Source organism: Callorhinchus milii, unplaced genomic scaffold (assembly GCF_018977255.1).
Source record: "Callorhinchus milii isolate IMCB2004 unplaced genomic scaffold, IMCB_Cmil_1.0 Scaffold11, whole genome shotgun sequence".
Lineage (NCBI taxonomy): Eukaryota > Metazoa > Chordata > Chondrichthyes > Chimaeriformes > Callorhinchidae > Callorhinchus > Callorhinchus milii.
In genome coordinates this window covers 14,701,391-14,719,876 of record NW_024704752.1, presented here as the reverse complement: position 1 = coordinate 14,719,876, position 18,486 = coordinate 14,701,391, and the positions used below count along the sequence as shown (strand labels likewise).

Here is an 18,486-nt window from a genome sequence, read left to right as displayed (position 1 = left end):
TTAGAATTGCCATATAGTGCCCAGTAGTGAAGACTAAACAGTTTTTGGCTGTTGTATTGCTCAGTAGCTAGCCAAATGGCAGGTGGCGAAATGTCTGTGACTGTTTATCGGTCTACAAATAGCTTATGATGATATCAGCCTGTGTTACACGTTCTTTATTTTTAACCATAGCTTCTAAAGTTACTCCATCGAGTCTCAACTCCTTTCTACTTGAGATTTGTCATAAGTGCAGAATCAATATCATAAGCACGGCATACACTTGTCTCTCCATTGATTGAAGAGTAATAACAACTGCTCACTAGAAAGGAGAACAGAAAATAAAGCATTTGTTCACCGATAATTCTGCTTGATGTACACATGTCCATTTTAGCAAGTGTTTACCAAATTCTAATCTGTTCCTATGTTAATCATTACCACACTGATCTGCTGTTAATACAAAAGTGACCTCCCTACCCTTTTTTGCTAAATACAAACAGCACTGTTTTTCCATCTCCCTGCTTGCTGCACATAATAACAGTGCACTGAATATGCTCTTTGATTATTCCCATTGTAAATGCCTTAAAATTCATATACGTTTACAGTACCTGTAACGGCTGCTGTAATGAGTTGTGGCTTCCCAGCTTCGCTCCTTCCTTTCCCATCACTCCCTTCACAAACCCCTCCAATTGGGTTTCTGTGCCGCCCACAGAACAGACACAGCCCTGGTCAAAGTGACAAATGACATTCTGTCCATCTGCGACCAGTGCTCCCTCTGCTTCCCCGTCCTCCTTGACCTCTCTGCTGCCTTTAACACCATTGACCACTCTATCCTCATCCACCGCCTCTCCTCTCACCTCAACCTTCACGGCTGTGTCCTTGACTGGTTCAGATTGTACCTCTCATACCTCCTTCACTTCATCCCCACAAATGGTTTCTCCTGCAGTCCCCGTACCATCTCGTGCGGCGTTCCTCAGGGCTCTATCCTTGGTCCCCTATTCTTCAACATCTATATGCTCCCTCTTGGTGACATCATCCACAGACAAGGGGTCAACTTCCACTGGTATGTGGATGACACCCAACTGTACCTCTCTGCCTCCACTATTGACTCCAGGACCACTGCTGTGCTGACAGAATGTCTGCCAGACATCAAGTCCTGGATGAGAGCTAACTTTCTTCAGTTGAACGTCAACAAGACTGAGGCTCTCCTGATTGTTCCTGTCTCAGGCGCTGACAGCATCACCATCCAAGGATGCACATTCCACCTTACAAAGCCAGTCCGGAAACTTGGCATCTTGTTTGACCCTCAACTATCTTTTTTACCCCACGTCTGTGCCATGACCCACTCTGCCTTTCCCCACCTCCCCAACATCGCCCGGCTCCACCACTACCTCACACTACAGGCTGTCGAAACCCTCATTCACGCATTCATAACATCGAGGCTTGACTATGTAAACTCCTTGCTTGTCGGCATCCCCAACTCCTCCCTGCATAGGCTGCAGATCATCCAGAACTCTGCAGCCTGTGTCCTCTCCCGCACCAGGCTCCGTGACCCTATCACCTCCATCCACGCCTGACTCCACTGGCTTCCCATCACACAGAGGATACAGTTCAAGATCCTGGTGTCATCACCTTCAAAGCCCTCCATGGTATTGTTCCCCCTACCTCTGCGACCTCCTAACCCCCTACCATCCTGCCCGCTGCGTCCTCTCAGCACGCTCCGGCTTGCTTCACAACTCCTGCCTCACTCACCCCACCATTGGCAGGCGGGCCTTCTGCCATTCTGCCTCCACCCTCTGGAACTCTATCCCATAGAGTGCGTCATGGCACAGATGTGGTGTAGATAGTTGAGGGTCAAACAAGACACCAAGTTTCCGGACTGACTTAGTAAGGTGGAGTGTGCATCCTTGGATGGTGATGCTGTCAGCGCCTCGCCCCCTCCCTTGCCTTCTTCAAGACCTATCTCAAGACCCTCCTCTTCGACCGTGCTTTTGATCACCCTGCTTCCCCCCGTGCCCTCCCTCTACCCTCCCCGAACGAGAACCCCAGCTCGGGTCTGAAACTCTGACTGTCCAGTGCTTTGGGACGTCTTCCTGACATGAAAGGCGCTATACAAATGTAATTTTATTGTTGTTGTAAAACCTTCTTGCATAGTCTACATTTGATAATATATTTTTAAAAAATATAGTAAACCATTTTGTAATACCAGAGGTTATTCACAGTGTATAAGAAGGGCAGAATATATTAAGGTATATGGTCTATAATACTAATAATACTTGCATTTGATATAGCATTTTATCACGTCATTATGAAGTCTCAAAGCACTTCAGGATTTTACTCTAAGGGATTGTATTTTGTAGGTAAATGTGGCAGCCAATTTGCACACAGCCATGCCCCACAAACAGCTATGAAGTGAATGACCAATTTTATTTATGGAAATTATTGGCCAGAACACCAGGAGAAATTCCCTTCTTTCAAATAGTACCATGGTATCGTGAACATCCACCTGACAGGGCTCTTGTTTCAGGTCTCTGCCAAATGCCCAGTACTGTATCAATGTGTCAGACTGAACTGAGTTCAAAGTCCCGATATGGGATGCTTGAACTCGCAATCTTCCAACTCAGAGGCAAGAGTTCTACTGAATGAACAACGTGTTTGGTCGCTGCGTAATATGTAAAAAATGAAGAGCTCAAAGAATAAACCATAACATTTAAAGATGTGGAACAAAAACTCCAAATGTGGAATGCTTTGGTGGTTAATCAAATTAATGATAAAATGCTAATAATCCTTCCATTTGATTCATTGGTGTATCACACTGTCAAAACTTCTCAAAGCACTTCACAGGATTTAATGCAAAGTGTAGTGATTCCTTATTTTGTAGGAGAACACGACAGCATAGTTATGTCCCACACAAGGCGGCCATTATGTGATTCAGTGAACAGATGAATTATACCGACTGGGAAGGTCCCATTCCCAATCCCCAGTCTGTGTTTAGTTAATTGATCTCAGTATGTTGCAACAGGAGGATTGATTGGGCTCAGTAACCCAGGTTAGTGAGGGGAAAAAATTACCATTACTAGTTTCAAACGGGGAAAGATCTTGAAAGATAAAAAAAAAGATTGCATATCTTTCTGTTAAGGTTCAAGAGACACACTGGATGAATCACTGCAGAGAATATGAATGATCAAAATACATAAAACACTGGTATGGTTGGATCAGATCCATTCAATCTACGAGTGGGAATCTGAACCCAATGCCTGGTCTCAGTTTCACTAAAACATCAAACAATGATTCAGTCCAGCTACTGTCACACACCAGCTGAAAACTGCTTGCAAAGCAGCATGAGCAAAGCCTTGGCAGCTGTTACTTCACCCACCAATTTGGTCAGGCAAGCTGTGATTTGTAGTCTGGACATATCTATAAGGAGAGAGGAGAAAGAACTAAAATATGAGAAAGTAAGAGATTTATGAAAACGACTGAAATTAATTGTTGACCATATGCCATACCAGCTGGTATCCCCCAAACATTATTGTGGGTTTCTGAGCTGCTTAGTTTAGCATCTGCTTACTGACTCGACCTTTCTGAGCAGAGGTAACATTAATTTAAGGAACTGGTAACTAAATATAGCATTGTAACTTGTCAGACGTTGAAACATCCAATAATGGTAAAGCTTTTCTAACGCTATGATTACAACTTTAATTTTCGCAACTGAATTGTGTTAATTTCTCTATTGTATTTTGGATCTCAATCCAGTTCGGTTTGGATGCTCCACAGCGATGGGTTTCCGGCCCCCCAAAAAACATTCTATTTTGGAAATAAAATTACATAAGTTCATCCAGTCACTTTGCCTTTTTTTGTAAAAAAAAGTTTTAATGAAATTGTTTCGTAAAGAGTGTGCAGTTCCCATTTATTTTAACCTAATATATATATATACACATGTACATTAAAATAAAAGTATGAATGATGATCTAAGTGTCGGCTGTCAAATAGAATTGCAGCTCTGGGTGACAGACAATTCCATCTGGGCCAACAGGCAGATCTTGTGACACAAGTCCAGGATATTCTGCACCAGCAAGAGAGACAACTGTTTGTAAAAGGCAAGGACAAAACACACAGGCTGGTAAGATTTATAAATTTCTCCAATGAAAAAGCCATTTGTAGATGCATTTTTGAAAGGTGCCTTTTAATGATTTAATGTTTTTTTTAAAGCGCGTTAAAAAAAATTAGTTGTATTTTTACTTTAAAAAACTTCATCTAATGTTGATCAACAATGTTGACTACTCTACGCAACAAGTTGCTGATTTTTGGACTATACTTCAAAACATTTATCAACTGATTTTTGTGTCACCCCATTTGGCAGAGGCTCGTCAAGTAATCAATAAATAAATACTTGGATCAATAAATAAAACAAATGCATTTCTTTATAAAGCGTCATTGCTATTTTGAGTCTATCAGTAAATTGCCAGCTATACTCTTAGCCCAGATAAAACTAATACTCCAGCATGTTGCAGATAGAAAAAAAATTATAAGTATGAAGTCTTCAAGAATACATCTACTTAGCAATGATTTTATTGAGAATGATTGGTGCAATATGTCGGCTTTCTAGGGCAATTGACAATATACTTTTATGGAAGGTTGCCAAGTTATTTCAGATACACTTCAGGCTCAGTCGTCAAATAAAATCTCACTGTTGTCGGAAAAAAGGAAACAAAATAACATATTTCCTAGCAATGTGTTCTGGTTTTGAACAATATCTTTCGCAGAAATTTAATTTGGAATAATACAGTGACAGACTTATTAAAAGGGCTTATTGAAGCTTTCTTTTTTATAAAAATCCCAAACAATGAATTTCACTCTGACGATTTACTATGGGATGGTGTTTTAACTTGTCTACTGCTATTGGTCCACTTTTCATGAATTCAATACTGTTGCAACTGAAACTAATTGATCACTATAACCCAATGGTAAGCAATACACAGCCAGATATTTGACTGGCAGGCAAGACACTTACCAGAATATCTTTCAACACAATTCATGGAATGCTCTACGTTTCCAGCAGTGGCCCTGCCGTGTGTCTTTGCTACAAATTAGAGAGTAAAGCATAGAAAGAGAAGATGAGCTTTCAAGACCATTCCTACACACTGCATTCAATATTCCATATTGTTCCATCAAAATGCTGAAGCTTTATACGTTGCATTGTTCTTCACATTGAAACATGATTCCTGTACATTCTGAAAATCACACGTTACACATAGGACCCCTGGTTTGAGAACAATTGCCACAACGTTGAAATTTATTTTCCTGAACCTCATCTAAGAAATGTATGACTTGAATGGCCTTTTTAATGACAATTGATTCACAGACTTGTAGAATGTCTTATTACTCTTAGGCATTGTATCGCCTTCTTCTGCTTCCTTAGATATTGAAATGGTAGATATAAATCCATATTATTTATGTGTGGACCAAAGTATTATTAGTTGCCTTCATCTAAAATAGTAAATACTTCGTAAACACAGAATCCACAGTAGCACCTACAAACAGTTCAACTGAAATATTCCCTGAATAAGGAGTCTTATATATCCTAAAGTGGCAAATTATGAGATCCATAGAGGTGATGGAGCATTGACCAAATTCCTTCCATTATCCCATGAGACTGTGCATTAGTTTCATCTAAGAAGTGTTTGGCGTCAATGCACATGGTAATGAAATCATGTATAACCATACTGCTCCTGTTCAAGGTCAATGAACAAGTTGATAACACTGGAGTGATTGACTGCCGAGAGCCATTACAGTACAGGTCAAACATTCTGAGTTGCAGTTGTAGCAACTGTTGCAGCTACCAACATGTTCAATCCATCTTGCTATCTTCCTTCTGGGATTGAATAGGAAAATAGAAATAGCGTGACCGTCACTGCGAAAGTCACTGAAAAGTAAGTAGTAGCAAACATGTATGGAAGCAGCAATGAGAACTTTACTCAATCTGAGACGAAGATCCTGAAATCTGTTCTATAAAAGACCAACAATGAAATAGCCAACTGTAAAAAGGTAGCCAAGAGTAAATTATTTAAAATGGGCAAAAACCTAAACAAAATTCCAAGCTTAAATCAGAGGCAATAACCAGATTAGATTAATGCTACCTTGCAACCCTGAATAAATGCCTGGATGGAAAATAGCAATAAATATATAATATTTTAAAGGGGAACTTCAGCAGAGGTTTAAGTGTGTGTGTGTTGCACATTAACACTCATATAAATCATAATCTATTAGTTCTGGCTTCTTCCATGTTTGATTTAATAATTGCTCCCAGAAAGCCCTCCATTAGTGATGTAGACACAGTGGCGGCTCCATTGCTGTGCTCTTCTCCCCCGTGCTGTTTGTGGTAGATGTGTTAAACTTGCAGATAGACCGCAAGTGGTTTGTTTTCTGCAAGGCAGCTGTAAATTTGCTGCTGTAACACACACTCAAAAGGGAGATAAAAGGGCCAGATGTCAGTCTGCAGAGCAACGGAACAGAAGTTCGCTGCCGTCAACATTAAAGAAATATACATTGAAAGAAAACCCCTTTGCCCTACATAATTCCTTGCATCTGCTTCACAGTGTCAAATAATGAGTGTCAAACACAGCACTCAGCAGACTAACTTTGTAAAAACAGTCATTGCAGAAATGAATTGAGAAAGAAGTACTAATTGGCTACAATTTATTGTGCTGAATGAATACACACCGTCCCTTTAAAACTCTTTCATTGAACTAATGCATTACATACCAATCAAATTCAATTGCTGGGTTTGAATAACTTTCTCAGATCATTAAAGCTTGCATTTGGGTAAAAAAAATTCAATCTCTGAATTATTTTACCTTTATAATTTACTCCCGTGTTAATGTTAACACACAACACAAACACAGATATTGCTAAGAATGAAGGCAACGTGGTGTGGTAATGGACTTGTGCACCACGTTATACCAGAGTGGTAGGATATACTCTTCCCTATGGGTCAAGTGTCTAATTTTGATTAGAAGTGTTCTTGGTTAGAAGGAAGTGCTGAACAGAGGCTGGCTGCATGTTTTGCCTCAGGGAGGTAAGTGGGAGGGCAGGTGTTCATCCCTGCAGACATTTCTTTTCCCAATTCTTACCAGATGGATCAAGAGCAGTTCCGCAGACACCTTCTTAATGGATGGGTGGGGTGGGGAAGTGAGAGAGAAACAACAGCAAGAGGCAAAATAAACCTCTTCAATATAATGAGATGAGCAATAAAGGAGAAGCTGTCACTTTATTGATAAGTATTGCAGCTTAAATGCATCTTTATATATATATATATATATACACACACACACACTATTGGCAAGTATTGGCAGGAGGGTGAAAATTTTCTGCTTCCAACAAAACACTGCTCCACATCTCCCCGTGGCCCGCTCCACCATCAGCAGACAGGCCATCAACCTCTCTGCCCCATCCTTTAGAACTCCATCCGACATTCCCTTCACCTCACTTCCTCCCTTGTCTCCTTCAAGGCACGTCTCAAGACCCACCTCCTCGACCGTGCCTTTGGCCACCCCGCCCTCCACCCTCACTGATCCCAACTCCCCCTGCTCAGGTCCAAATCCCTGACTGTCCATCACTTTGGGACATCCTACCAATGTGAAAGGTGCTATACAAATGTAATTTTGTATTGTATTTGTATTGGAATCTCAACATGATTTAGTTGATGCTATCCACTGCAGGGTTTACTCTCCGCTTTGGTATACCAAATGTAAGCATTATTATTTATTAATTAGTATTGTTATAATGTCAGGTGACACAAGTGAACTATTCGAGAGCTATTGTGCTGAAAATGTTCATTGTAAAGCCAGAGTCAAAAGATAGAAGAATTTACATAACAAAGAAAAAAGATTTACAAGGGTTTAGCCTACAGAGCATACACCTGAGATTTTCACTGTCTTGTTTATCTGCATCTTATAGGAAGATCACAATGAAAATGCTACTAAAACAGCTCATTTTGCTGGTGGTTATGGTCGGGTTGAATTGTTCTGAAAACGGCGAGCCAGAGGAACCCGAGAGCGAGCCCAATGATGAGAGCCCTGATAGCCCAGAACTTCCAGTAGCCCCAGCAACCCAACCTCAAGCTTCCCCCACTGTTATTCAAGGCTGTCCAAACTGGATGGCAGGAATACCGGGCAACCCTGGACATAATGGCATTCCAGGGAAGGATGGTAGAGATGGTCGTGATGGTACAAAGGGAGATAAAGGAGATGAAGGTAACGTGCATAGTTTCACAATGAATGTCAAGTGCCTTTAGATAGAATCAACATTTCAGAAAGTATTTGGAGTTATATAACTTTTCCATTTGTTCAAGTGTAGCACTTCAATACTGAGGCCTTAATTAGTTCCCTGGAACACAATTAAATCACCAATGCCATGCTTATTTTATGGTCAAACTGCAATGGTACGGATAATAAAATGCAAGGATTATAATTATTACTATTAATACTTTACAGACCATTACCAGCCATTGACTAGTCATTTTCAACACTAATCACGATATCGGGGACAAAGTATCAATCTAATATTCTCCAATATACTATTTGCGACTTCTCACCACCTATAAACACATGTAAATTGAACTTCTCAGCGAGTGGATGCATAGTGTAGTTGTAACCAGGTAGTTGTTTTGCTGGTGGATTTTGGTCCGTACAGTCAATCCATGGTTATCTCAGTTGGGATGGTATTCGGACATCACTGTTCTTAGACAAGGAAATAGCGATAATCAGAAATTCTATCACTAACTTCTACCTTCCTGGAAAGTACATGTGGATATCAGTAAAGATAGGATTAAATGCTTCTGCAAGACACATTCCCCTCCAAATGAATGCTTGGCAAACACTCACTATTTGGATTTGCATATGAGTAATGATACCTTAGGTGAGGTACTCTCCAGTTGCCGGCTCCCACACTCAATCCTATCAGAAAGGAGCGAGGCATTAATAACAAAAGTCTTTTCAAGATGCAGTGAAGATGAATTGCCTATGAAGTAAAAGCCATAACATTCCCAATTTTAAATGCATAAATTGTAGAAACCGAACCTTTGTGTAAAACATTACACATTTTTGTGTTTTTAACATTTAGGACAACAAGGACCAAAGGGGGATGATGGAGAGCCAGGAGCATCAGGTGTTGATGGAGTAGAAGGGCTTCCAGGAACTCCAGGAAGGAAAGGGGATAAAGGAGAAAGTGGCTATAGTTACCGCTCAGCATTCAGCGTGGGACTGACCTCAATAAATCCCATCCCGAATATCCCCATCAAATTCACCAAGATCTTTTACAATCGGGAAAAGCACTACGATGAAGAGACTGGTAAATTCACCTCTCCTTTCGCTGGGATCTACTTCTTTTCGTATCATCTGACCGTCTATACTAAAGACGTCAAAGTTGGTCTGTACAAAAACAGCAAGGCCATCGTTTTTACTTACGATCAGTTTCAGAATAATGATTTAGATCAGGCTGGAGGCTCAGTGACAATTCATTTAGACGCAGGGGATTCTGTGTGGCTACAAGTATATGGAGATAATACATTTAATGGAATTTATGCTGATAACAATAATGATTCCATGTTTACAGGCTTCCTTTTGTATCCTGATTTATATTAAATAGGTTGCACTTCTGCAACGTTATGTCCATCACTACTGACGTTTTCTTTCTAGTTCTTGTGCAACCAACTGGTGAAGAAAGATACCCTCCTTCATTTGTTATAGATTAGCAACATATAAAATACATAAAATGTGTGCAATTTTCATATAATCATGTCATGGAAAAGCTGGATAATTAAATACTTGATTTACTGAGAATGGTGAACTTAGTTAATTATTCATTTCCTGTATTAAGGTGATCAGAACATATTACATTTCTGACTGAGAAATAAATAAAAATAGTATTGAACAACAGTTGTATTTCAGAGTTCATACGATGTATAGAAGTTGGCTAAAGTATCACTAAAGTAGATGGTAATATTATGCACTTTTTGTCCAAAGACTAGGCTGAATATTTCAAATTACTTTTATGGCAGCCCTATCTAACAATATAAAATCAATATAGAAGTGGATTTAAAACACTTTTAGGTGTCTTAGCCTTTGATTCTAATTGACACCGAGATTCACATTGACGCCAATCTTTAAAATAAAACACTGCCTGGAAGTTTTATGAAATAGTGAGCTCCAATAAAAAAACTTAAGATACCTGCAAAGGATCCATTCAATACAATACAAAATGTTCTCTTGCAGCTGGCCGAACATAGGAAGACATACACATTACATAGCAAAACTCTGTAAAATTAAGGGGAAAATATTAAGTATCAATAGCATTTAAGATAAAAAGACATACATACCCAGAGTTCAACTAGAGTATTATAATCTTCACTGGCTGGATTCAGTTGGATGAAATATCAGCACTTCACAGCCAATGCTGTAATTCAATACAACAGCTTGAATTTGAATGGTGCCCATCAATCATGTGGAGTAGTCTCAGAGAACTTAAACACAACACAATGCTTATAGCAGAGAAGACTGTGGCACTTTCAATTATTGATGGGATGTAGATTTTATCCCTCAATCCACTGAGATCCCAATTTTACCCATGTTTGTGTGAAAAAGGGAGTGCAAGATCTGCCTGAAAGTTGTCCCAGAGTTATTCTTGAATCCAACCTTGCACTGGTTTAGGGCAGCACTACCAGGATAACACCCGTTGCAATTAGTCAATGGATTGGAAAGATCAATGAATGTGGGAAGAGGGGAGTGGACAAGGGATTTTTACCTTTAAACGAGAGACCCAATGGGGAGTTAACCTTATGTTAGACCAATGTTATGCACAATTACTCTAGAAAATGGGCTCCAGTGAACGAAAGTGGTTTTATTCACAGCAATATCGACCAGGGATACCTGATATGTTTAAGCTGCCCTCAGTCTTCTGTGCTAACTGTCTTGTTAACCAGCAGAGGGCAGAGAGTGGTCCCTGAACACTGAACTATTAAATACTATTAAATAGCTCAGGCTGGCACAACATGTCATTGATCAACCAACATCCATTTCGATGATATATATATATATTTTTTTTAAAAATCAAGAGAGGAAAAGTAGAGCAGATTGCAACGTCTTGCAAAATGTTCATCCATCTGTTAAAACATTGCACGACAACACTCTGCCCAGTCCAGATCAGGAATTTTCTGTGAATGACTGGAACAGCAATAACTTCAGAAAACGTGGCTGATAAATTCCCCTGACTTGCAATCCACCCAATACCCCAGCCACCTGCATTTATCTTATTTCTAGGCTTGTGCTATTGCGTGCAGCATCACCCACATGTTTATATTAATCCCATTCTTGCTCCACAATCCAATCAGCTGCGATTATTATATAAGAGGAAAAAAAATAAATCTATGTAAAATGGACTTTATTAGCACCTTAGATAACCAGAGTGGCTGCAAATTAGGTGGATTATTTACTGGGTTTAGAAAACGAGGGACAGGATCGATGGTGGTGTGCTAATTGATTGCATTTCCACAGTGACTCAGATTGCACAGATCCTGTGAAAGCTGCAGAGGGCAAACGATGATTTTCTCTTCTCACAACTGGAGCTTAGGGCTCGCCTGGTGATTTCACACAGGAGCTGCTCACGTTTTGGCTTCCAACATTGCTTCTCTGTATTCGCGCAGTGCATCTGAATTTTGACCATTAAATACAGCTAAAACCCCAATGCATTGGATTATTTTGTTCAACTAGGTCAATGGTGAAATTAAATACATGTAGTTATACACCTATAGTACAGGGTGACCAAAAAGTCTTAATGCCATTATAATGTCTAATAAGTCTTTAAAGAAATTATGCTTTTTTTTAAAGATAATAGGATAGTTTTCACAAGTTTTTGGTCACCCTGTGCTTTCTGCTGTGCTTAATTTGAACTCCAAGCTTGATACTCTCAGTCTGGTTTGGATACTCTTAGGAATGGTGATGGAGACTTCCCCATGTGACAAACACCCAAAAAAATTAACTGGTGCATGTAATAGTTTCATGTGTCTTAGTTGCTGCTACCTGCGCACAGATACTAAATTATGCGGGAAGAGAAAAGAGAAAGTGAGTGGATCTGAAATTCATCTCAATTTAAAAAAATTCTCCTCTTCTCTGCCTCAACCCTGACCCGTGCTTCATAAGCAACATAATGAATTAACGGTATTCACGTGTGTGTCATTAGAAACAGATGTGCAATCACTCCTTGTGTTGCCAATGGCCATCTTTGCAGGGAACTGTCTTCAAGAGAAGATGTTTGGGTCCCTTTTGTTTGTTTGTTTGTTTGTGTGCATGTGGGGGGGAGAAGGCGAGGGAGTGTGGGGGGGGGGGTTGAGGCGGTGTGGGGGTTAAGGGGAGAGGGGGAGGGGGTGAGTGAGAATGGGGGGGGTGAGGATGAGGGAGTTGAGGGTGGAGGGGGGCATGAGGAGGGGGAAGGGGGGGAGTGAGGGGGAGGTGAAGACTGTCATGACGATATCATATGCAAGGTGCAACTTATGACCTTGGGTTAAGTGGTCTGCTTTGTTTTGTGTGGGTCAGAAATCTCTGATATCAAAGGGTTTGAGTAAATTGTCTCCTTCTTAAGTGTTAAAGGCCTTCATAAATTGGATACATTTGTTTACCATTGTATTTAAGGAAATCCTGATACCTTTGGACATTTGATTTTGCATCTACGATAAAATGTGCCTACTCAGATGCAAAGATGATTTATCTGGGCCAGGTCCTTTAGATCAGGGAAGGCCAACTTCCATCCTGTGGCCCATATGACTATTTTACACATGTGGAGTGTGGTTTGCATGTGGCATTTGGACTGAAAAATTTGTCAATCCCGGCTTGAGATAGGAAGGTTACAGCATACTATTCTTCAGTCACAAGGAGCACAAGGGAAGTTCAGATGAAAAAGGTTGTCACCCTCATTTGATTTCATCCTTCCAGAATACCCACCCTACCATCTACTATTAAGCGTCAATCATTTTTTTAAATAAGTCCATTTATTCATGGGCTCCATTTAATTACCTATAAAAATACATTCAAGTCCAGCTTCAAATCCTTACATTCGGAAGGATGTCTCAAAGCGCTTCACTGGTTTTACTGTGTATTTGCAGGCAAATGTGGCAACCAATTTTGCACAGAGCAATGTCCCACAAGCAGCCATGGATGATTGACCAATTTTATTTGGGGGACTGTTGGCCAAGACACAGGGAGAAACTTCCTTTTCTTTTTAAATAGCACCATGGGATCTTTAACGTCCACCTGAACAGGCATCTGTTTAATGCCTCGTCTGAAGGACTCCACCTTGACAATGCAACACCCCTCCCACCGCCAGCACCGGAGTGTCATCTTAGACTATGAGTTCCCGATGTGGGACTTGAACCCACAACCTTCTGACTCAGAGACGAGAATGCTACCACTGAGCCAAGCTGATTGCTAGATAATTAGATAAAGTATGAGATTTTTCACTGCAACAGAATATTTTGCAAACATTTTTTATTTGAATATATTTCTAATGAACACCTACCATGAAACAAGATCAAAGCAACAAAAATGTTTTGGACTTTTCACAATACAACTAGTTGTGAAGATCAAAGCCTCGTAAAGTACTCGTATACAATTTGTATGTTGCAAAACCGCAGACTTTTGAGAAAAAAGAGCAAACATAATTGTTGACATTCCACTATTTTACAGTCCTATTTGGGTTTTCTTTCTTAGCCAATTTTCTCCCGTTTTTCTTTCTCCATTCCCGAAGGCACGGACTCTTGCTGCAGAACGGTGCCATGGTGCCAAGAATTCTCCAGTATTTTACTCAAATGGCCAGTTCTTCTGTTCAGAAAAGCAATCATTTGTCATTTTACGGTAGACTCATTTTTGTATATTAAATGTGTTAATTTCACCAAAAAATAATTTCTATAGACTGAAGATCACACAGATTAATATGAAACTGTATTTTATTTCATCCAGAACTATTGATTGGCCCCATACTTTGTTATTTTTTAATATTATATTCCGTTATTCAAAGACGTACAATAAGGTTACACTTCGGATCAAGGCTGTTACAAAATTCTTTCTGCTATGGGAAACATTTAGTTTGAATTTGTTTTAATATTTAGTTTCTTGCCGACATTTGACTCCTAGCAGCCTGGGTGTCCACAATAACCATCATGTTCATTATACCCAAAGATGGCAGACCTTTAATTCTCAGTGACAGGACGGGTTTCCTGATCACCTTGATACTAATTTCCATGCCATTCATTGTAAGGGTCATAGCTGTGATATTCATGATGAGATTCCCCATAAGGTGTAGTCACATCATTAATATCATCCTCATAAGGACATCGGGATTCAAGGTCTGGATCACAGATAATTTCATAACGGCTAGTATCTTGCACATCTTCTGAGTCACTAAACGCAAATCGTTGCATGCGACACTCAGGGTCATAATCAGGATCGCAGTCAGGATTTAAGCTATACACATCCTGATTGTCGGCACGGCAATTGGGATCATAGAGTGGATCACAGCTTTCTGTGTGCATTTGGTCATTGGTATGAGACTGAGAAGTATGGCAGTTAGGGTCATACTCAGGGTTACACTCAGGTGAACTAGTTGTCTGCCTACGGCATTCTGGATCGTTGTATGGGTCACAGTCGTGTGTGCCTGTTCTCTCTTGTGCTTGCTCACTAGAACGGGAACGCGAGTTGTGACAATAAGGATCATGTAGATCACACTCTTCTGTTGCTGTTCTTTCACCAGTACGTGATTCAGATGATCTACAATATGGATCACGTGGATCACACTGGTCTGATGCTGTTCTTTCACCAGTATGTGATTCAGATGATCTACAATATGGATCACGTGGATCACACTCTTCATTGACTCTTCTTTCAATGGAGTAAGAATGTGAGGTGCGACAATAAGGATCACGTGGATCACACTCTTCTGTTGCTGTTCTTTCACTAGTACGTGATTCAGATGTCCGACAATATGGATCACGTGGATCACATTCTTCTGATGCTGTTCTTTCACTGGTACGTGATTCAGATGATCTACAATATGGATCACGTGGATCACACTCTTCTGTTGCTGTTCTTTCACTAGTACGTGATTCAGATGTCCGACAATATGGATCACGTGGATCACATTCTTCTGATGCTGTTCTTTCACTGGTACGTGATTCAGATGATCTACAATATGGATCACGTGGATCACAATCTTCTGTTGCTGTTCTTTCATTGGTACGTGATTCAGATGTCCGACAATATGGATCACGTGGATCACACTCTTCTGTTGCTGTTCTTTCACTGGTACGTGATTCAGATGTCCGACAATATGGATCACGTGGATCACACTCTTCTGATGCTGTTCTTTCACTGGTACGTGATTCAGATGTCCGACAATATGGATCACGTGGATCACACTGGTCTGATGCTGTTCTTTCACTGGTTCGTGATTCAGATGTCCGACAATATGGATCACGTGGATCACACTCTTCTGTTGCTGTTCTTTCACTGGTACGTGATTCAGATGTCCGACAATATGGATCACGTGGATCACACTCTTCTGATGCTGTTCTTTCACTGGTACGTGATTCAGATGATCTACAATATGGATCACGTGGATCACACTCTTCTGATGCTGTTCTTTCACTGGTACGTGATTCAGATGATCTACAATATGGATCACGTGGATCACACTCTTCTGATGCTCTTCTTTCACTGGTACGTGATTCAGATGATCTACAATATGGATCACGTGGATCACACTCTTCTGTTGCTGTTCTTTCACTGGTACGTGATTCAGATGATCTACAATATGGATCACGTGGATCACACTGGTCTGATGCTGTTCTTTCACTGATACGTGATTCAGATGATCTACAATATGGATCACGTGGATCACACTCTTCTGATGCTGTTCTTTCACTAGTACGTGATTCAGATGATCTACAATATGGATCACGTGGATCACACTCTTCTGTTGCTGTTCTTTCACTGGTACGTGATTCAGATGATCTACAATATGGATCACGTGGATCACACTGGTCTGATGCTGTTCTTTCACTGGTACGTGATTCAGATGATCTACAATATGGATCACGTGGATCACACTCTTCTGTTGCTGTTCTTTCACTGGTACGTGATTCAGATGATCTACAATATGGATCACGTGGATCACATTCTTCTGTTGCTGTTCTTTCACCAGTATGTGATTCAGATGTCCTACAATATGGATCACGTGGATCACACTCTTCATTGACTCTTCTTTCAATGGAGTAAGATTGTGAGGTGTGACAATATGGATCACGTGGATCACACTCTTCTGTTGCTGTTCTTTCACTGGTATGTGATTCAGATGATCTACAATATGGATCACGTGGATCACATTCTTCTGTTGCTGTTCTTTGACTCGTATGTGATTCAGATGTCCGACAATATGGATCACGTGGATCACACTCTTCTGTTGCTGTTCTTTCACTGGTACGTGATTCAGATGATCTACAATATGGATCACGTGGATCACATTCTTCTGTTGCTGTTCTTTCACCAGTATGTGATTCAGATGTCCTACAATATGGATCGCGTGGATCACACTCTTCATTGACTCTTCTTTCATTGGAGTAAGATTGTGAGATGCGACAATAAGGATCACGTGGGTCGCAGTCTTCTGTTGCTGTTCTTTCACTAGTACGGGATTCAGATGTCCGACAATAAGGATCACGTGGATCACACTCTTCTGGGTTTGTACTTTCATGAATGAGGGATTGGGAGATTTGACAATAAGGGTCACGTGGGTCACACTCTTCACTGGCTCTTCTTTCACTGGAGTAAGATTGTGAGGTGCGGCAGTAAGGATTACGTGGATCACAGTCTTCTGCAACTGTTCTTTCTCTAGTACGGGATTCAGATGTCTGACAATATGGATCACGTGGATCACACTCTTCGTTAACTGTTCTTTCATTGGAGTAAGATTGTGAGATGCGACAATAAGGATCACGTGGGTCGCAGTCTTCTGTTGCTGTTCTTTCACTAGTACGTGATTCAGATGTCCGACAATATGGATCACGTGGATCACACTCTTCGTTAACTGTTCTTTCAGCAGTACGGGATTCAGATGTCCAACAATAAGGATCACGTGGATCACACTCTTCTGATGCTGTTCTTTCACTGGTATTTGATTCAGATGTCCGACAATAAGGATCACGTGGATCACACTCTTCTGGGTTTGTACTTTCATGAATGAGGGATTGGGAGATTTGGCAATAAGGGTCACGTGGGTCACACTCTTCGCTGGCTCTTCTTTCACTGGAGTAAGATTGTGAGGTGCGGCAGTAAGGATTACGTGGATCACAGTCTTCTGCAACTGTTCTTTCACTAATACGGGAATCAGACATTCTACAATATGGATCATGTGGATCACACTCTTCTGTTGCTGTTCTTTCACTAGTACGGGATTCAGATGCCCGACAATATGGATCACGTGGATCACACTCTTCGTTAACTGTTCTTTCAGCAGTACGGGATTCAGATGTCTGACAATAAGGATCACGTGGATCACACTGGTCTGATGCTGTTCTTTGACTCGTACGTGATTCAGATGTCCAACAATATGGATCACGTGGATCACACTCTTCTGAGTCTGTAGCTTCACGAATGAGGGATTGGGAGATTTGGCAGTAAGGATCACGTGGGTCACACTCTTCGTTGGCTCTTCTTTCATAAGTGCGGGATCGGTCAGCACGACAGTTCGCATCATACTCTGGATCACAATCAGGGTTATGTTCAGGTAGACGATTGTGTTCTTCATTTATACGACAGCTGGGGTTATAATATGGGTCACAGTTAGCATTTGGTTCATTAACAGGATTGGAATCTGAAACAGGATAACACTCTGGATGATTGTAGAGATCACAATCATAACCTTCCTTTGTTTTACCTTTGTAATCGGAATCAGGTCTGCCACAATAAGGATCAAGCTCGGGATCGCAATCGGGTTCTGCAGCAGATCTGTGGATAGATTTGGCAACACCTTGACAGTTGGGATCAAGATATGGGTTGCAACCCAAATTACTTTTTCCACTATATGCGGAGCCAGCAGGACTACAGTAGGGATCATATGTCGGGTCACAGTGAGGGTCCTGTATCGGTTCGTCCTTAGCGTGGTAGGAAATGCGACATTTGGGATCAAGATAGGGATCACAACCATGATATGATGGTGGATCTCTATATACGGACAGAGATGAGCGACATCTAGCGTCAGTTTTAGGGTCACATTGAGGGTACAAGGGAGGAGCTTCCTTCTTTGATCTGGTAAAGCAGTTAGCGTCTTTATATGGATCACAATATTGCTGCTGCTGCTGCACATATTCAGCCAGTGCTACACAGTAAAGGTTGGTTGGATCATACGGATTACAGTCTCGCTCTGCTAACTCAGCAATTTGCTTGTAAGTTAGGGGCTGTCGACCACAAT

The 18,486-nt window shown here is 40.9% G+C and overlaps 3 protein-coding genes across 4 annotated transcripts in view; 1 reads left to right on the top strand and 2 right to left on the bottom strand.

The window, feature by feature from the left end:
* Positions 1-657, bottom strand: part of LOC103174913 (beta-galactoside alpha-2,6-sialyltransferase 1) — a 32,790-nt gene extending 32,133 nt beyond the window's left edge. For both annotated transcript variants that reach the window (XM_007887539.2, XM_007887573.2), the window contains exon 1: positions 585-657. The gene's annotated coding sequence lies outside the window, so the exon portion shown is untranslated. The remainder of the gene's footprint in view (positions 1-584) is intronic.
* Positions 658-4,018: 3,361 nt separating this feature from the next.
* adipoqa (adiponectin, C1Q and collagen domain containing, a) lies at positions 4,019-9,650 on the top strand. Its single transcript, XM_007887526.2, has 3 exons — positions 4,019-4,096; positions 7,933-8,228; positions 9,097-9,650. The coding sequence occupies exons 2-3, from the start codon at positions 7,943-7,945 to the stop codon at positions 9,615-9,617; spliced, it is 807 nt and encodes a 268-aa protein (XP_007885717.1). The 5' UTR covers positions 4,019-4,096; positions 7,933-7,942; the 3' UTR covers positions 9,618-9,650.
* Positions 9,651-14,418: 4,768 nt separating this feature from the next.
* On the bottom strand, positions 14,419-18,020 carry LOC103174892. The gene is made up of 2 exons (XM_007887498.2): positions 17,953-18,020; positions 14,419-17,834 (listed from the first exon to the last, which is right to left on the bottom strand). The coding sequence occupies exon 2, from the start codon at positions 17,821-17,823 to the stop codon at positions 14,482-14,484; it is 3,342 nt and encodes a 1,113-aa protein (XP_007885689.2). The 5' UTR covers positions 17,824-17,834; positions 17,953-18,020; the 3' UTR covers positions 14,419-14,481.
* Positions 18,021-18,486: the final 466 nt, after the last annotated feature.